Consider the following 21198-nt stretch of genomic DNA (forward strand, 5'->3'; position numbering starts at 1 on the left):
GGTTGAACCGCCTCTGATTGTTACTCTACTAGTTAGATTTTTGACCATCATTGACAACTGATAACTTTCACTGATAACTGATCCTTGTCTGTCACAAATCCTGCATTCACTGGTTGTCTGCATAGCAGGATTTATAGGTTGCAGGGGGGGAAACCCAGAATAATCAGATTGTGTTACATACCTCAGATATAAAAGAATGCTGTATAACAACATATTTGACTGAAAATACCCTTGAAATGTTAAGTGTATTAACAATTTAGAATGGGATTTAGATGCTTTCCCATGTGAATGCTGCTGTGTCTCAACACAATGCAGTTGTCACGACCCAGGCTGCAGAGCACCAATAACCATACACAGAGGCCAGAATCTATCTAATATCTTTATTAAGGAGATATGTAAAGTCAATAAAAGTAAATGTAGAATATAGTTCAGAAGATGACCTTTCAGGAAAGGTCAAATATAGTCCAGGAAAACAATGTCCAATATGAAATAGTAAGGTCCAAAGTTGTAATCCAATAACCGAAACACTCACTTTGCCAAGCAAAGTGAGGGGAGATGACAAGGTCCTTTAATCCATGAACTTAAGCAAGGCTAGGAAGTAAACTTGATTCTTGGAACACAAAGCTTGATTCAAGGCAACAAGGAACGTGGAGCAAGGACAGGATCCGTGGTAAATTCGTGGCGAGGTCCAAAAACAAGGCAAGGTCCGTGGAGCAAGGCAAGGTCCTGGGAAACAAGACAGGGCTGGAAACAGGAGCAAGAACTCGACCGCGGGAGTAGCGTAGTCCACACACAACCTACTCCCGTAGCTGACGAATTGACTCCGCAAGACTCCTTCGTGGGCAAAACACCTAAGTAGGGTCTCGGTTTCCCGCCAAGAGCAGATTCTCTGGGGAACCAGAAGCGAAAGCCATTCTCTGGGTCCAGATGCATGACTCCCTAAAGTTTCTCATGGGAAGCAGGCTAATCAGCTGAATGCCTGGCGGCGATCCTAGCGCTCCTGCGAGAGGCCTCCTGAGCGCCTTTTTGTTGTTTATAATAATCGCGGCGAGAAAATGGGGGAGATATCGGCTCAGGGTTTGTTTGGCAAACTTCTGGAAGGCAAATCTCCTGCAGGTGCAAGGGTTCCAGTTCTGGCTGAGAAAGTTCCAATTCTGACTGAAACGGAGGAAAACCTAAGTTTTCCTCCTCATCTGTCACAACAGTGTTAGGGACGGGACTACATGGCCCATGAGTCATCACAGCAGTGCAGTACGTCTACACTAAGATCCAGTAGAGGCTCTGACAGAGTATAAATCTGGATGAGCAGTTATAATGTAGTCTAGGGTTACATTGTGGTGGATCTTCATTCCTAAGATCCATGAAAGCTAATCCTTTTATCTGCAGAAACCACGAACTGCGAATCCATATCTTTTCCTCTGGACCCAACAGCCACAGTACTGGCTAACCAAGGAAGAGTTGAGCAAATTTGACTTGCATCTCACAGGCAGAGCATTCAACATATTTGCTTCTGGACCATTACAAAAAAAAGCCACAATTGAACACGTGGAACTGAATCAGATGGAATACGTGACCACAAAACCTGCAACTTGGAATTGGCTGGTGCAGTTACCTTCTTTTTTGTCACCTACCTTTTCTCTGTTGTTATTCCTCCAGTTATGATGAAACTACCACATAAGGGGAGTCCTCCTTAGGGACTCACTCCCCTGCCTCTGTTTGGGAATGTCCTACAGATTACATAATCAGAAACCATAAACTCTCTCCTCAAGGTGAGTGAGTGTCCCTTAGAAACACGAAGGACACTTCAGAGATAGCACTATATCTAAGGAGACCATCAAGATTCACTGAGGCAATGGACTGTCTTTTTATTTCACCTTCATCTCCATTCCTTCTCTTCTTGCACAGACTTTTGTGCATTCATCTTTTTTCTTGGAATGAATCCAACTTAGCAATAGATATTTTTGCACACATTAGTCCAACTTAAAAATATTTCCCTTCTTTTAGTTTAGACTTCAAACATGTATTATTTATTATCACCTTTGTATATTTTGGGAAATTTAGATGAGTTTAACAGTACTTCCATACATTCTACCAGGTTTTCCAGAACCAAGATTACATCATATGCATATGCTTTCAGTTTGAATGTTTGTTTCTTTACCTTAATATTATTTTATTTCAGGTGGCTCTCAGTGGTATTTCTGCTGTCAGAATAAACATAAGGAGGGAAGTGATTATTTTCCATTTGTAATAGGGTATAATGGAGAATTTGTAATAGGCTGTTTTGATACCATCTGGTCTGGGTGCTTTGCCAACTTTTGCTCTTGTTATTGCATTAGAGATTCTAAGGTATCCTCACATATAAGATGAGGGTAGGTGTACTACTATATGTATATACACACAGCATGTATGTGTGTTTATTTACATATAGCATTAACTCTTACAAAACAAAAGGATACGTCCTGTTCTCTGAGGCAAGAGCCTTGTCTGAAACTGAAAGAAGCACCGGCTTCCTCAAATCTTTCAGTGCTTCTTTGAGAGGAGCCACCAAAGAATCTTCATTGCCATTTTCCTTCCCAGGCATTCAAAGACTCCAGAAACTGTACTGAAGCAAAGTAAAATATTACAATGTAAAAATGGGACAATGAAATCAATGCACATTTTATTTTGGGAATTTGCAAAAAAAAATTGCAAAACAAACTGTGGCTTTCACCAAGTGTACAGGTTTTATTGTGTTAATAACAACAAAAGATTGAAGGAAGCTTCTGAGTACTTTTTAAATTCCTGCAAATATTATCATATGGTCAGGAACTCCAAATTTGAACCTTGGGTAGGAAACCTTTTAAATCCCACAGAGGCAGACTTTGCTATTACAGGTCTCCTTGTTTTTTGTCTGAGGTTTATCATCCCATGAAAATTACAAAGTGCTCTAAACAAATGGAAAAACAGCCATTTTTAAAAGGTCAAAAATCAGCCAACATTGCATTTGCTGTGCAGGCAAAACCAAGATTTACTTTTTGAAGTTTTTGTCCCCAAATATTTTTGAGGCATGGTTGGTCGAATCCACGGATGCAGAACTTGTGGCTATGGAGGACCAACTGTATATAGTAAGTGCCACTTACTTATAATGGCACTGTATATAGTAAGTAAGTAAAAGTAAAGGTTTTCCCCTGACGTTAAGTCCAGTCGTGACTGACTCTGGGGATTGGTGCTCATCTCCAGTTCTAAGCCGAAGAGCCGGCATTGTCCGTAGACACTTCCAAGTCATGTGGCCAGCATGACTGCATGGAGCGCTGTTACCTTCTCACTGGAGCGGTACCTATTGATCTACTCACATTTGCATGTTTGCAAACTGCTTGGTTGGCAGGAGCTGGGGCTAACAGCGGGTGCTCATTCCTGGCACCTTTTGGTCCGCAAGTTCAGCAGCTCAGCGCTTTAACGCACTGTGCCACCAGGGCCCCCCTTTACAGCTAATAAAAATTGGTAATTTATCTAAGACATCTTAGAATGTCTGCTACAGTGCAAACATTAAAACACATATGCCTTCTGGAAAAAAAATATATCCATAACACTGATTTACCAGGGAAGAAACTATTACAGAACCATAGAGTTGAAAGAGAGCAGAAGGGCAATCCGTTTCTTGTCCAGTCCCATGGCATGAAGCAATAAACAAATATTTTCCCCTTCTTCCACAGACTAATGGTCAATATGGTTGGTTCAAGTCTGCTCTTACCGTTGACTTGTGAGAGTGAAACTGCAACTGCCACGATTCTCTGGGAGAGAGCACAGAGGCTCCTTCAATGGCCACATCGCACACAGTGCTGCCGGGAAAGCAAGATCCCATTTACCTCAAGTGGGCACTTGGGGGAGGCGGGCTTTTGGAAGGGAGGCTTCCGGGGAAGAAAGAAGAAGAGGAGCCGCAGCTAGCCTGATTTGTGAGGCTGCCCACACTCAGGCAGAGTGCTGCACATCCCCATTGGTCCCCATTAGCCCCCAATTAGCCAAAAAGATCCAGCTGCTGTGATCCATATCACCTAAGGCTTTCGCTGCCCCCCACCAAGCTTGTTTTCAGGGATTTGGCAGCCAAATCCCTTGAATCCAGTACACCAAAACGATATCGTAAACACCCCTAGCTGGATGCACTTTAGCTCTACATTGAAATATTCAGTTCTCAACACCACATTCCACTTGAAAATCAATAACAAATTTCTAGAGGTCACAGGTTCTATGTGATACAACTAAGAAAAAAACTTTTCTTAAAATTTTAGAAGAAAGGTTAACAGATCCCATATTAGGTGCATTTACACAGCAGAATTAATGCAGTTTGACATCGATCAACTGTTTTGCAATCTTTACATAGAACACCTAAATGGATTGCGAGTGGATGAAAAATACTGTGCGTTACTCTGTTCTGGAATTGCATTTTGTCATTCTGAGCTCCTAACCCTTTCCTTTCCCAGAGGATGATAGTCTACCCATTGCTGAGCAGTGTCTTGCATGACCCTACAATGTTTAAATACCCCAATGCTTTCAACCCAGAGAACTTCTTGGATGAGCATGGATGCTTCAAGATGAATGATGCCTTTGTGGCTTTTTCCTCAGGTAGAAATCTCCTAAAAACAGGGAGGAGAAGGATCATATTCAGTTTTATTAGTTAATTTACTTGATATCCCATGCTTGCTTTTGGAGCTTTCTACTGTGGTCTTATTGTCTCACAGCAAACATTCTACATTATGTAGGGGTTAAGAGCTTTGTCATGTACTCTCTGGATTTCATTTCATAATCGTATAGCCTTTCTTTCCCATTTCTTTCCCATTTCTTCCTCTTCCATGGGCAAGCATTCTTCATAGACTGCATGCATAGACTTCATGCAGAGGGAAGAAAATTGCTAAAATCTCTCATGGATCCCTGCAAACCCAAAATGCGTGAAGAATTGCATCTTTATTTTCAAGTTACTCTAGGGATCAAACTATTTTCAGTCTCCCACTGAAATAGATGTTTAAAAAGGGTGCCTTAACTCAGCTTCATTGAAAGGGTGTTGAGCAGAAACAATGCCAGAAAACCAGGTGTTATTAAAGGATATAAGGAGAAAGGATCCCAGAAAGAGGAAAAGATCCCAGGCTGAAGGAGAAAGGGAGGGACCCGGGGTCAACGTGGGATGATGAAGAACTGATAATAGGGTGGGATGTTGGCAAAGCCACTCTCTTGAAAAGTGAGGTCAATATCTTTGGGGGGCACAAGGGACTTCAATTGAAAATTCTGCAGGATGGTGGTAAAGAAGAGGAAAAGCTCCATGCGGGCCAAGGATTCACCCAGACAGCTCTGTTTCCCTGAAAGAAACAGAATTTATTGGGAAATAAAGACACACATCCGGCTATCTAAGATACAACCAAAATAGTAATTTCACACACCCTTGCATTGCCCATAGCATTTCTGGCTTTGTGTGGTGTTTCCCCTTCAATCTCATTGTCTTAAAAGATTTCTCTCATATCCAACTTGCTAGTGGTTTGTGGTTGGTCTCAATAATTTGGAATAACCATTTCAGCCACCTCGCTATGGGTTTGTGGATGGCCCCATTGCTCATTTGGGGAAATCTGAGTCTGGTGTCTCTTAATCCAAGGATAGTTTTACTAGGTTTAAAAATATTTCTTTGAAGTTACATTCTTACTGATAAAACTTTCTGATGCTGATTTACTAAGTACAGCAGATAAGCCCCAGGATCAACCATGTTCCTGCTGCTCATCAAAACCAACACTGGTGTGCACCCTTACTAGCAGCCCTATTTACAAAGATAAACTTCACTAGCAAAATGCTGGCTAGCTGGAAACAAGCCATTGTGGCACCAATTTACAAGAAACGTCCTACTAGCAACCCTGGGAACTATAGACTAATCAATTTGCTCTCAATCATGGGAAAACTCTACACACAATTTTTCTGCAAGAGACTTTCTTTCTTTCTGGTGTCAAACAACACAATTACTGATGCACAAGCAACTTTTACAAAGAACTATTCAGCTACTGACTACTGTTTAGTGCTCTCCCATCTTGCTGAGAAACCTGTCACACTCCTACAACGCAGGCTGTTTGTGGCCTTTATGGACCTGAAATCAGCATTTCATTCCATCTCAAGGAACAAACTATGGGGAAGGCTGAATAAGACACTGAAAGACAAAAGACTTCTAAGCTTTATCAAGGCCCTTTACAGGGACAGCAAACTTCAGATGTAGCAACTTGAGCCAACTTGCTGGTGAAATATCTATGTCCAGAGGGATATGTCAAGGATGCATCCTTGCCCTCACCCTATTCAACATATTCATAAATGACATAGAGGATTCCCTTTTGGACCCCAATGGACATTTGCTCAAGCTTTTCACTAGAAGAATCCCCTTCTCTCTTTATGCAGATGCTGCCACCATCATCTCATGCTCTAGGGCAGGTCTAAATTACTTACTAAGGAAATTCCTGAATTACTGTTCCCAGAACAACCTAAACTCAACTACGTGAAACCTACAGTTCTGGTATTTGAAAAAAATTCCCATGCCGTTGGTCTTTTGATGGGCATATTCTGAAACAGGTCAGAAGTTTCCCAATATCTGGGGTTTTTTTCTCCACAGACTGCCCTGGTCCACTCATATTGCTTCTATTATCCTCAAAGCTCAAGTAAATAGTTCAGCTATTTTGTGTTTTACTGCTACTAAAGAGGGGGTGGGGGCGGGCGTTCATACCTTCAGCAACTAAAGTATTTAATGCTAAGATATCTTCCCAGCTGCAGTATGCTTCCAGCATCTGGTTGGGTGTTTTAACAGCAAAAATAGCCCAACACCAAACACAGTTTTTGAGGGCCCCTTTTCAGCTCCCCAAATGTGTACCATCCTGCGTCTTATTACTTGAATCCAGGGAAGCACTCCTGTTCTGCCACACGCTGGGCCTGTAGCTATTGTCTTTGTATAGGACGTATACTTTATGCCCAGCGGGAAGCCAGGGCGCCTCAAAGAGAGGTTCTTGAGGATTTTCCTGAAAAGGATAGTCCTTTGAGTCTTTAGTGAGATAACAAAGTCTTTATTATTGAACAAATAATAAATCTTCAAGGAGTCAAATAACACTTCAAGGTTTCCTTAATAAACTGATGGCCTTTTCAGTCTTGTCCCCAGGGGACAGACAATTGGCTTTGGATAACTGTGCTTTCTCTATAAGGAGAAAAACCCCTTATAACCTCTCCCAGGCTGTCTATTATATGGGCCTAGCTGATGTGGGACCTACTACCGATTCCAAATGTGTCTTGGTATCGAGTGGACCTACCAACCAAGGCTTGCAGATGTTTCAGCTGGGATTGCGTGGATCTTTCTTTGGAAACTTTAAAGCTTAAAGTTTCCCTCAGGAGCTGTGAGACTGAGGGGCTGTGAGCTCTTAGCCAGAACCTCTGGAATTTCTGATTCCTCAGATGTTCTATATCCCCGGATGTTCTATATCCCCAGATGTTCTTGAGATATGAAGCTTTTCTTCGGGACGAGCTGGTCTACGTCCTATAGCTTAGCTTCCTTAAGTGAGACTGGCTTAAAAATGGCTCCTTCCCTCCCAGAGCCCTGAACAAGGGGCGGAACCAAACTTAATGATGATGGACAGGCGGCCTGCCCTATAACTGCAAACATTAGCAGAAAGAAAATAAAGTTGGAGCTTCTGGTACAGCCGTACCAGCACAACCCCTGTCAATAAGAGCCTGGTGGTGGGCATTTAAATACCGGCTGAAGATCAGAGATTTTAGTTTAGGATCTGGTTTGATTCACCACTTAGCTCAGGATGAGTACATAAGCAGTTGATTTAAGATCAATTCTAAGAAATTGAGAAGTTTCTTTTAAAACATAAAGCATCAAACATAGATCATAAAACATAACACGACATACGGCAGGGGAACAGGGAAGGAAGGGCAGGGGGAGGGAAAGTGTGTCTGGGTTAGAAATTGTGAGAGGGGATATACACTAGTATTTTTATACATAAATCCTATCTTTTTGGGGGTTAGGTACCATGTATGCATTACTTTCAGCCAGTTTTCTTTCATGTCCATGGAATAAGTGTATTTAATTTTTTTCCTCCAAATCGATTCCCACTCATGTAGGTAGATCGGACGGCCGATATTCTTTGCCCATTGGAGCATTGCATTGGTTATTCCCTCTGCTTCTAATTCCCACTAATAGTTTTTTGTATATTATATAGTATTCTTATTCAACTGGCAAACTCTTTCCCAGAAGCCCTGCTCTGTTTCAAAGCCTTCAGATTTATCATTTCTGTACATATCTTTGATTTGGAGATTTTAAGCGGTTTTTAACTGTTGTAAATTTAACTGTTAAATTTAACATTTAACTGTTGTAAATTTTAACTGTCGTAAATTTTATCAATTTGTGTGTTTAATCAACTGGATGTTGTTAATCTCATTAACCTGCATACCTTGTACACCTATGATGCAATAAGGGTCTTTGGACCATAATAAAATGTTGTTGTTGTTGGTGAAGTATAGCATTCCCCAAGTTACAAACATCCCAGTTACATATAACTCCTAGTTACAAGTGGAAGGTTCACTCCTGTGAGAGTTATTATGGGGAAAAGATGTCTCCATTGAATTTTTATCACCAATCCTTGTTTTCATGACAACACAAACATTTCATAATCCAATTGTCACAGGGATAGAAAACAAAGTGAAAACAGCATTAGAGTTTCCAGGCTACTGGAATATTCGGATGTTGTTTTTGTATTTCTGTGGCTGCCATATAATACAATTTGGAACTGCATTGTACGATCAGTATAGACCTTATGATACCATTTAATTGCATTGAAATGCAGGTTTTGATATGCCAGCAGCAGCAGCAATGACAACAACAGCAACGATGACAACAACAACAGATTGAAGGAACCTCCTGCATGCTCTTTTAATTCCTACAAATGTTCCCAAATAGTCAGTAACTCCAGTCCTGTTTGGGAAATTGTTGAAAATCCATTTCAGCCTCATAGTCAGACTTTGCCATTCAGTGTCTCCTTGTTCTTGTTTGAGGTTTCATCATCCTATGAAAATCATGATGGTAATTGGTAAGCATCACTGTTTTTGAAGAGGTCTAAAATCAGGTGATTGTTCTTAAAGGATCTAGATGTTCACCTCCTTTTGGATGGCATGGGATACTGTTCAGCCTCAGCCTCAAATCACTTCTACATTATGAATTGCGATTTGTTTGGGGTACCATGCTGCTCATATAAAGTATCAGCCCCATGCTTGGTATTCATTTGTTATGGGGGTGACTGCTATGTGAGAACTTACTTTTGCTGGGAAACATTATCCTTGGATATTGACCTTGAAAGCCACCTTTGGTCTTACTCAAGGAAAAGGGGTTATATAAAATAAGTATTAAAATACATCTTGTACCACATTGGTAGGATATTTCTTTTACAATTTCCTGACAAATTCCTTTTACAATTTCTTATGAACCTTGCTTGCATTTTGTCTAGGTTTACAGTTGAAGTTTTACACCATATGGCTTCATCAAAGAGGGGTTTAGAGGTTATTTTGGAGTTGAAGATGTTTTAGTGCCGGTGGGGGCGGCATATTGTTTTCCTTGGTGTAATAAAACCTTATTATAGCTGCTTGGCGGGCCTTTGCCATTTGAATCACTGTTTCAGGACAAGATGCTGAGGAAGGTAAGGCCCAAATACTGAAAGCTTCTGGTGCTACCTCATTGTCAAAATAGTTAGACCCCAGCTACTCTTATTGTTGACTTGTGCTTCAAGTCTGTGCAGTTGTGTAATGCAGAAGGCAGTGCTCAAACAGCCCTAATAAAAGACTGTAGAGCTCCAGCCAGGTCTCCACACTGCTGAAAGAGAAGAGCAGTTGACAGTGATAACCCATGCCATGGAGTGGGTTGGTACAATCGTCCTTCTCCTTGTTGTATATTTTTCTTGGCGTCTGCTCATATCATCTAAGAGGAAACTATGGCACAAGGGGAGACTTCCTCCAGGACCCACTCCTCTGCCCCTGATTGGGAATTTCCTGCAGATCAAGGCATCCCAGACCTTAAAATCTCTTCTCAAGGTATGGCTTTTTCTTTTTCCTTCGTGTACTTATGGAAAAAAGAGATCTGATTAGAAAGGAGTGGTTATAGACAGAAGTGAACGTTAAGCAGTTAGAAAGAGCGGTAAGAACAATTAGAAATGTTCATTACTGCTGAAGCCATCTTCTGTATCATTTTCTTTACTTTCTTTGTCTTTCTTCTCTCTCTCTCTCTGTCTCTCTCTCTCTGTGTGTGTGTGTGTGTATGGAACAGAGTTGACATAAATCTCTCCTTAAAGTGAGTGTCCTCTAAATTCAACCTGGCCTTTTTGGCTCTAATGGTAAATATAAGAAAAGGATTAATATTCACAAAGACACTGAGTCTTCTTCTGTCTCTATCAGTTCTCCTTCACGGGCTTTGAAAAACTGTGGTTTTATTATCTGTAAGGTAAAGGTAAAGGTTTTCCCCTGACGTTAAGTCCAGTCATGTCTGACTCTATTTTGCTCAAATTTTGTAGATATCCCTATATACATATACTTGCAAGCAAAATATTATCTTCTATTTGATGGTGGGACCCACCTCCATGCTAATAGAGATCAGGCAGCAAAAATATTCTTCTTAGTTTCCAAGATAATAGTTTGATGCACCATAAATTCACACAGCCTCACTCCGGATACCAGGGATTTGAAATTTGATGAGGGATTTGGAATTCTTTGTTAGAACTCTAGTGATTTAGCTCAAGGGAGAACACTTGAAAACCTTACGGTGCATTAATATTGTTGAATTAATGCATCACTTTAATTGCCTTGGCTCGATGCTATGGAATCAAGGGATTTGTAATTCTGCAAGGTCTTTAGACTTCTCTGCCAAAGAGTACTGGTGTTTCACCAAACTACAGATCCCATGATTCCACAGCATGTTCATGCGGTGTCAAGCAGCATTGCCAAATTACAGATCCTAGCAAATTATACAATGGAGACATTTCAGATAAACTTTCATTAGGATGTAATGTATATCTAGTATGGATACTTTCTCAGGTATAGAATGTTTTTGGGGAGGTGGAAAAATCTTTTTTATAAAAAAAAGAGGAATTTTCATCAAAATAAACACTGTTTTCAGATACCTTTTTGAGCTGGTTGTGATTGTGCATGTTTTTTTTTGTGCATGTTTTTTTTTTTTTTTGCATTTCATAGGACACTTTACAAAATGTCAGGATTGTGACAGGTATGAATGGATATTTTCCCCAACAGCTGAGTGAAAAATATGGTCCTGTTTTCACTGTCTATTTTGGATCACATCCGGTTCTGGTCTTATGTGGACACCAAGCTATGAAGGAGGCCCTGATAGACAAGGCAGAAGAGTTCAGTGGAAGGACTACCCTGCCTGTACTCGAGCAGACCTTCCAAGGATATGGTGAGGCATCCTAGCTGCCTTGACAACAATTGATTCCACTTTTTCTTTAGCTTCACTTGTCATTTCTTTTCTGTGTTCCTCAGGAGTGATCTTTTCCAACGGAGAATGCTGGAAGCAAATGCGTCGCTTCTCCCTCAGCATCTTGAGGGGTTTTGGAATGGGGAAAAAGTCTATTGAGGAACGAATCCAAGAGGAGGCCCAATTCCTGTTGGAGGAATTTCGCAAGATGAAGGGTAAGAGAGCTGCCGAAGACAGGTTGAATTCATTATGATGAGTGAAAGTACCAACATCTCTAAAGCAAGAGGAATGACAGCTCTCTTGGCCTGACCATTAGGATCTCATCACATGGAGACTGGTGTTGCGAGGGACAGCAGGGGAATTCATAGGGCAGAGAGGGAAATTGTGGGGCAGCAGGGCAAATCTGTCACCCAGTAGCCTGCATCGCCTCCATTACCCACTTGCCCATCACACACTGGAAAGTATACCTTCTGGCATGCTCCCACACTGTCTTCAATATTTTCTAAGAGAACATGGGTAGTCTTCTGTTTTCAGAATTCTCCCTTGTTGAACACTTTGCCAATGCAGCCATCATGGAAGCCCACTGGAAATAGCTGTGTGTCATGTGATGAGATCTGGTGGGATCTGTCCCGTCTACGTGGGCAAAGTGTTCTATGATGAGGATTTCTCCTCATGTGATGAGGTACTTAGCGGACACGGTGTGTATGTGTGCTATTTTTGGCACCAGAAGGGCCTTCTGTGGACTGATTCATCATTCATTCTCTTTGCTATTCTGCTACAGAAAAGCCTTTTGATCCAACATACCGCTTCAGCTGTGCATTGTCAAATATCATTTGCTCCATTGTTTTTGGGGACCGCTTTGACTATGAGGACAAGGAATTCCAGGCTCTCATGGAGATGTTATGCAACACCTTCCGGGAGATTAGCACAGCCCGGTCCCAGGTACCCCTAATCTACTCCCTTTTAAAATTGCTTAGAAAACTATAAACCTTAATCACTATCCTAATGTTGTACTCCACCTCCATTTAAGCAAAATTTTTACCCCAAGATGCACAACAGCAAGCAAAAGCACCTAGGAAGGGCAAGTGGATTCCATGCCTTTCTTCATATCTTTTGAACTTCTGCTTTCCTATCACAGATTTCTTGTTCGCTTACTTTCACTCCTCCCATCTCATAACAACCCAGTTAGCAGAGGTGTGCAAAATTACAGACATTGTTTAGGATTTTTGACAATTTTGGCAATTCGGAGATGTAAACTGCCGAAATACAATGCGAGAGGGGCCCTACAAAGCATTTACGAATTGAAACAAGTCTCTGAATATTTAGGATAAATTTGGAAAATCTGTTGATTCAGACTTTTTTTTGAATGTTATATATTACTCTGATGCTCCAGGGATGGGGACTGGTTGGCACGATTGACAAGGACAGCTGCATACAGATTTTTTCCTTGTCAGCCAATCAGAAGACGAAAGCGGATCACATGGTTATCTGCAAAGTTGGTCTATAAATACCTGGGTGGAGATCCTCTATTTTCTGTGGGTGGTGTGTTGTTGGCCTATATTGCCTGTTTAAAAGTGCTACTCTAGCTACTAGCTTTTTGAGAATTCTTATTTTTTGACATCTATATTCCTTATTCAACTTTTATTTCCTAAATTCTGCTAGGGAGGTGTGGATGGTTGTGCATTTTTTGAGTAGGGGTCTTCCCCTCTGCACCAAATCAATCAATAAATCATACCCTGTTACACAGTGCAGCCAGGAAGTAGCTGGCTGCAGTACCGCCTTGAGAATAATCCCTCCCACAAATCATATTTTATTATGCAGTGCAGCCATTATTTTGAGTTGTTTCCTGGAATGACCAACTATTCCTTTTCACCACAAAGCCTCTATGTGTTTTGGACAATTTATAACGATATAATCAGAAGGGGTTGCCTTTGCTTTCCTTAAAATCAGTGGTTGACCTGAACATTCTGAAACTTCGCAGAAATTACACCCTGCTCATGTTGTCCCATCATGCAGAAATTCAAGTAGATACCTCTTCTGGATTTTTGAAAATAAATTTTATTTGAAAAACTTTAAAATTTTACTAAAAATCAGTGGATAGCCAAAACGTTCTGAAACTTGGCAGAAATAATGCCCTTCCCATGTTCTTTTGCTGTGGAGAAATTCAAGGGGATAACTGTTTTGTCTTTGAAATTTTATTTGTATAGATTTAAATTTTTTCCTAATAATCAGTGGAAGATTGAAACATTCTCAAACTTGGTGGGTTTACAGTTGTAAATGTGTTCTACAAGTGCGGCAAGTTTCATCCTGATAGTCATAAAAATGACAGGAAAAGGCCTTGCAAGTTTCCCCATTGATGCTAATGGACTAAATCTTACCAAAAAAACCAAAACAAAATCAAACAGATTTCGAATTACGAATAGAAATGCCTCTTCTGAATTTTCCTGAAGCTTCCTAAAAAGAAACGGGGCAGGGGGCATCCAAAATTTGAAACGAAATGAAATGGATTTCTGCTGTTTCGCACACCTCTACCAATTAGCACAAAACTGTGCTCTTGGATATTCCCTTTCCAAAGCAAATTAAAATTGCTGTTAATACTGGGTTGGAATGTGGCAGGTAATCCACCATAATATTTTTCTCCTTTTGCAGTTCTACAACATATATGTCAGCTTCCTGAAATACTTTCCAGGACCCCAAACCAAGGTCTATGACTTGATGCTAGGCATGAGGGTCTTCATTTGCAAGAGAATCAAGGAGAACCAAGAGACCCTCGATCCCAACTTTCCACGTGACTTTATTGACTGCTTCCTCATACAGATGGAAAAGGTACCTTGTTGCTGCATGAAAGGTGGGAAGGGTCTCTTTTAAGTATCCCTAGAGAGCCTTGGAGTAACAAATCACGTAAGCCTTCCAAATTGAAGTAATCAGGTGCTGAATGAGCCAGACCTAGAGATTCGCACAAAGCCCTTTACATCTTAAACAGATCAAATATAAATAAAGTTATTATTATTTATTTATTATTATTTCCCTGTGTCGTGTCAGAGAGCAAGGCAATGACATGGCAATAGACGAGGGATCCTGCTTCTGATTGTCACAGCTTTCCTTGAAGAAGGAGTCTGACAAATATATCATTCTCCTGAATCCCAATTCAACTTCGGAGCAGCCCTTCATTTCTTGGAGTGATTCTGTCTACTAAAAGAGGAGAGAGACATTTTGTCTCTGTGATGTTAATATTAATGGAGCAATTATGGTTCTAGAATCTTAGGTTAAGTATCTGTAACTGCAATACATAATGCCAGGCTATCCTTTCCCTACTTTGCACTTGAAGCACAGATGGACAACCAGGTTCTAATAGAGGGGAGCACATGTTTTGACTAGTTTCAGTCCAGAATAGAATGCCCTTTCCCATTCAATCTGCCAGTGGTTCTTCTTGGAATCACTCATGATTTCTTGTTCTTTTCTGCTTTTAGGAAAAAGACAATCCAAGCAGTGAATTTCATATCAAGAACTTGGAGATGACCACACTTAATCTGTTCTTTGCTGGAACAGAGTCAACTAGTTCGACCCTGCGATATGGGTGCCTGCTTCTCATGAAGTATCCTGAGGTGCAAGGTATTGTTATTATTACTTACAATTGGCTCACGTTTAAAGGTTTAACCTTGGCAGATTTGAATCTTTACCTCTGCTGGAAGTTGACCATAAAGATACATGGGAAAACCTAGAAATTCCAAATGTACAATAAAACGTACCTAACCTAGATTCCCTGACAGAACATTCCTCTAGGAATCTGTAGAACCTCTGGAGCTATTTTAAGGTTAACCTCTTTATGATCAAATTTCACCCTACTTTATCAGCTCCAGCTTCCATACAAGGACATGAGAGAAGCCTTCTACAAGGATGGTGAAAACATCAAAACATCTGGGCATCCCCTGCGCAACGTAGAATCATAGAATCGTAGAATTGGAAGAGACCTCACGGGCCATCCGGTCCAACCCCCTGCAAGAAGCAGGAAAACCCCTTTCAAAGCATCCCCGACAGATGGTCATCCAGCCTCTGCTTAAAAGCCTCCAAAGAAGGAGCCTCCACCACAGTCTGGGGCAGAGAATTACACTGTCGAACAGCCCTCACAGTCAGGAAGTTCTTCCTGATGTTCAGGTGGACTCTCCTTTCCTGTAGTTTGAAGCCGTTCTGCATCCTAGTCTCCAGGGCAGCAGCAAACAAGCTTGCTCCCTCCTCCCTATGACTTCCCCTCACATATTTATATATGGCCATTTGTATATGGCTATCAGCCTTCTCTTCTGCAGGCAAAACATACCCAGCTCTTTAAGCCGCTCCTCATAGGGCTTGTTCTCCAGATCCTTGATCATTTTAGTCGCCCTCCTCTGGACGCTTTCCAGCTTGTCAACATCTTCATTCAACTTCAGTGCCCAGAATTGGACACAGTATTCCAGGTGTGGTCTGACCAAGGCAGAATAGAGGGGTAGCATGACTTCCCTGGATCTAGATGCTATTCCCCTATTGATGCAGGCCAGAATCCCATTGCCTTTTTTCGCCACCGCATCACATTGTAAGCTCATGTTTAACGTTGTCCACAAGGACTCCAAGATCTTTTTCACACGTACTGCTGTCAAGCCAGGCATCGTCCCCCATTCTGTATCTTTGCATTCCATTTTTTCTGCCGAAGTGAAGTATCTTGCATTTGTCCCTGTTGAACTTCATTTTGTTAGTTTTGGCCCATCTCTCTAATCTGTTTAGATTGTTTTGAATTCTGCTCCTGTCTTCTGGAGTATTAGTTATCCCTCCCAGTTTGGTGTCATCTGCAAACTTGATGATCATGTCTTCTAACCCTTCGTCTAAGTCGTTAATAAAGATGTTGAACAGAACTGGGCCCAGGACGGAACCCTGTGGCACTCCACTCGTGACTTCTTTCCTAGATGAAGAAGATGCATTGGTGAGCACCCTTTGGGTTCGTTCGCTTAGCCAATTACAGATCCACCTAACCATAGTTTTGCCTAGCCCACATTTGACTAACTTGTTTGCCAGAAGGTCATGGGGGACTTTGTCGAAGGCCTTACTGAAATCCAGGTACGCTACGTCCAAGGCATTCCCTGCATCTACCCAGCTTGTAACTTTATCAAAAAAAGAGAGATCAGATTAGTCTGGCCTGATTTGTTTTTGGTAAATTGTCACGACCCAGGCTGCAGGGCACCAATAACCATACACAGAGGCCAGAATCTATCTAATATCTTTATTAAGGAAATATATAACGTTAATAAAAGCAAGTATAGGAAATAGTTCAGAAGTAGACCTTTCAGGAAAGGTCAAAATTAGTCCAAAGAAACAATGTCCAATATGAAATATTAAGGTCCAAAGTTGTAATCCAATAACCGAAACACTCACTTTGCCAAGCAAAGTGAGGGGAGATGACAAGGTCCTTTAGTCCATGAAACTTAGGCAAGGCAAGGAAATAGCTTGATTCTTGGTACACAAAGCTTGATTCAAGGCAACAAGGAACGAGGAACAGGGACAAGATCCGTGGTAAATACTTGGCAAGGTCCGGGAAGCAAGGCAAGGTCCTGGAAGGCAAGGCTGAGTCCTAGGAAACAAGGCAAGGTCCTTGAAGCAAAACAAGGCTGGAAACGTGAACGAAGGCTTGGAACCAGGAACGAGGCTTGGAAACGGGAGTAGCGCTGTCCACACACAGCCTACTCCAGTAGCTGACGAATTGACTCCGCAAGATTCCTTCGGGGCAAGGAACCTAAATAGGGTCTCGTTTTCCCACCAAAGAACACTTCTCTGGGGAACCAGAACCGAAAGTCAATCTCTGTGTCCAGATGCATGACTCCCTAGAATTTCTCATGGAAGCAGTCTTAATCAGCTGAATGCTTGGCTGCGATTCTCAGGCTTCTGCGATTAGCCTGTTGAACTCCTTTTTGTTGTTGATAATAACTACGGCGAGAAAATGGGGGAGATTCTGACTCAGGGCTTGTTTGGCAGATTTCTGGAAGACAAACCTCTTGCAGGTGCAAGGGCCCCAAATCAGGCTGGGAAAGTTCCAATTCTGGCTGAAATGGTGGAAAACCCAAGTGTTCCTCTTCATCTGTCACAACAGCGTTAGGAACGGGACTACATGGCCCATGAGTCATCACATAAATATGTGTTGCAGACAGCCAATTCTCTCACTCCAGAAGCAACATTCAGTTTCTCAAGTCGCTCCTGACACAAACCCCCCCCCCCCCCCCCCAACACACACACTTTCCACTTTTTCACACATGCCGGTCAGTCCTCTGTATCCATGGATTCTGGGTCTACAGGTTTAGCCAATCATGGCTTGAAAATACTTGAGAAAAAGTAAGCCTTATTTGGCCACCTACTGAGCACTATGTGGATATGTAGGCAAACTGTGCTGTAGCGTTCCACCATCTCAAACATTCTCAGGATCTCTCCATCACTCAATTTAGTATTTTATCAATTTATATATGGGATGGTATTTTACTACACCATTGTCATTTGTGGGATTTCAGCATCCACAGATTTGGGTATCCATGGGATATTCTGGAACCAAACTTCAGTGGATGTTGAGAACCTACTGGATTTAACTTTAATGACCACAGAGGCATTGTATACCAATAGCGTACTTGAGAACTTCTGAACTTTCCAGTTATTTCTTAAATTATCTAAGGACCTTGTCACATGTGGCGCCAGAAAGGAAAGACAAGGAGCCTCCATTGTTCCCCTCCAGCATTTTTTCAGTGGCAGCAAGGTTTTTGAGGCAACGAGTCGCCTCGGAAGTACTTCTCTGTGGTGTGATGGGAGCCATCGGGCTCCGTGGCTAAACTACTGAACTCCTGTCACCACCACACAAAAATTGGCAGTGTGAAAAGGTCCAATGAGACACAAGATATGAAGAATGGGGAAAGATTACTGTCTCCTCTCAGACAGGGACAACTACAATCAGGGCATGCAGGTTTTCAAATGGGGAGGAGGTGCCACTCTTCTGCAATTAATATTTAGAAATTTCATGCCACTTTTTAGTCATGTTGGAAATAGAATCTCAGTTCCCTTTGAGAATCAGAAACCCAAGGAGTTAATTCTAGCAGGCTTTTAATGGTTTAAATGTTGATTTAATTGTTATTATTTAAATTACCGGTACCTGTTTTAACTTGTGTAGTATATTTTATTGTTGTTTATATTTTTTTAACTTCTGATTTATACAGGCATTGAATGTTTGCCTTTATTATGTTGGAAGCCACTCTGAGTCCCCTTGGGGAGATTGGGTGGGCTACAAATAAAGTTATTATTCTATGCAAACATTTAACAGTAAAAGTGCATGAGGAAATTGATCGAGTGATTGGCCGTAACCGTGTCCCCAACTCTGAAGACCGGAAGCAGATGCCGTATACGGATGCCGTCATCCATGAAGTACAGAGATGGAGTGATCTCATTCCTATGGGTGTGGCCCGCATGGTGATTCGTGACACTGAATTCAGAGGATACCTCCTCCCTAAGGTACAGAAGGCAATGAAATGCAGACAATTTCAAATATTGTCATCTTCTCATGGATTACCTAAATGAGACATGAGCCAGCAGAAATGGTTAAGTTCACAGTTTTGGGTTCTATGAGCCATGCAGGAAGCTCCCTTTCAGAACTGAAATTTTGCAGTTTTTAGCTCATAATTCTTTATTTTTCCTATCCCAGGGGATGGAGGTCTACCCTGTGCTCAGTAGTGCCTTGCATGACCCCACAATGTTTAAAAGCCCCAATGCTTTCAACCCAGAGAACTTCTTGGATGAGAATGGATGCTTCAAGAAGAATGAGGCCTTTGTGCCATTTTCTTTAGGTAAAAATCTCCTAAATAATCACATTCTTGTATGTTTGGTATTCCATGCTTGCTTTCAGAATGTGTTACTTTGGTTCCTTTTTTCTCCAATAGCAAATACACAAAAATGTGTGAGGTTTACGATTTTTCCCATATCGTTTTTGGATTGTGTTACATGATTTTACAGCATTAAATGCCACTTTCATCTGTCGCCTTCCTAAACTTCTACTCCTTTCAAATTCAGACTTATTGCAGTAGGTCTGCATATTATGGGAAGAATTGTGGGATTGTTTTAGAAATAGATTTAAGACAACAAGATTGCAGGTTGTAAAACAAAGTCCATATCTGTTATGAACAAGGTAAGAGGACTTGGGGAAGATGAACCTTTGAGTTTTAGGATTCCCCAAATGAACAATGAGACCAATTACAAGGTGGAGATGAAGGAAATATTTTACAAATAGATATAAAACAATGAGTTTCTGGTTGAAGTGGAAAGACTATAAAAAGTCAAATATAAGGGAGGGGGGACATGAGGTGAAACACTCCTTTAGTTATATCTCACAGCAGGCCCGTAGCCAGGATTTTGTTTTGGGAGGGGCTGGGATTTTGGTTTTGGGGGGGGGGCTGAGTCTGAGCGGGAGAGGGTCTACCCTAGCAAAACTTTTGTATCGTTATCCCAATACCTCCATGCATATCGGATGCATGGTGATCAGATCCTGATATGAATAAACATAGCAGTTTAAATAATAAATGTAAGGCCTTCTTGCGGACCACCCTGGGAATTTGGGGGGGGGGGGGGCTGAAGCCCCTCAAGCAGAATTTCCAAACTGAAGCCTCTTGTGCCCCACAGGACCTTGACATAAACTTATAAAACTAGATGTGTCTGTCCTTGTGTCCTGACACATGCGCATATTTTTATTGCAGGGAAACGAATCTGTCTGGGAGAAGCACTGGCCTTCATGGAGCTTTTCCTTTTCTTCACCACCATCCTGCAGAATTTCCAACTGAAGCCCCTTGTTCCTCCACAGGACCTTGACATAAACCCCCTTGAGAGTGGCTTTGCCAACATCCCACCCTTCTACCAGCTCTCTGCTATCCCACGCTGACCCCAAGCCCCCTTTCTCCTTCAGCTTGGGATTCTTGTATAAGCTGCATTCACTGACTCCACTGGGAGGAGGAAGGGCAATAATATTATGTTCTTTGGCTCCCACGCACTGGAATGATTTTTTTAAAAAAGAATAATAGATGGCACCCATATCTCACCCTCTGATTAGGGCTTGCTGTACTGGACTCATATTGAAATCTTAGCAGGGTAACAGGGTTGCTTGTGACTCATTCCACCATTTCCTATCTGCTTAAAAATTACAAGGGGATGATGCTTTTTATGTATGTATCTCTAGAACTGTTGTTTATAAAGTGTTTTGGATGCCTTCAGACTATCGAATGTATAACCACTTTAATTCCATAACTACATACTACAAATGATCTCTTTATGGATTCATCTGTCCACAGATTGAAAATATTTTTAAAAAAATAAAAAGCAAATCTTGATCCTTCTATTTGATATAAGGGACATCATTTTAGAATAATCATCATTTAGAATAATAGATGGCACCCATATCTCACCCTCTGATTAGGGCTTGCTGTACTGGACTCATATTGAAATCTTAGCAGGGTAACAGGGTTGCTTGTGACTCATTCCACCATTTCCTATCTGCTTAAAAATTACAAGGGGATGATGCTTTTTATGTATGTATCTCTAGAACTGTTGTTTATAAAGTGTTTTGGATGCCTTCAGACTATCGAATGTATAACCACTTTAATTCCATAACTACATACTACAAATGATCTCTTTATGGATTCATCTGTCCACAGATTGAAAATATTAAAAAAAAAATAAAAAGCAAATCTTGATCCTTC

The 21198-nt window shown here is 41.3% G+C and overlaps 1 protein-coding gene across 2 annotated transcripts; it reads left to right on the plus strand.

Annotated features, from left to right (window-relative positions):
* LOC100556842 (cytochrome P450 2G1) lies at positions 1-21198 on the plus strand. 2 transcript variants are annotated; one of them, XM_062962111.1, is made up of 9 exons: positions 1-10068; positions 11221-11440; positions 11524-11673; positions 12240-12400; positions 14108-14284; positions 14929-15070; positions 18780-18967; positions 19158-19299; positions 20203-21198. In XM_062962111.1, exons 1-9 carry the CDS (start codon positions 9889-9891, stop codon positions 20382-20384), a joined length of 1542 nt encoding a protein of 513 aa, XP_062818181.1. In that variant the 5' UTR covers positions 1-9888; the 3' UTR covers positions 20385-21198. The 2 variants fall into 2 exon arrangements, with proteins under 2 accessions (XP_062818181.1, XP_003222889.2); XM_003222841.4 differs by having other exon boundaries at positions 11278-11440.

This window comes from Anolis carolinensis, unplaced genomic scaffold, assembly GCF_035594765.1.
Source record: "Anolis carolinensis isolate JA03-04 unplaced genomic scaffold, rAnoCar3.1.pri scaffold_10, whole genome shotgun sequence".
In the NCBI taxonomy this organism is placed as follows: Eukaryota; Metazoa; Chordata; class Lepidosauria; order Squamata; family Dactyloidae; genus Anolis; species Anolis carolinensis.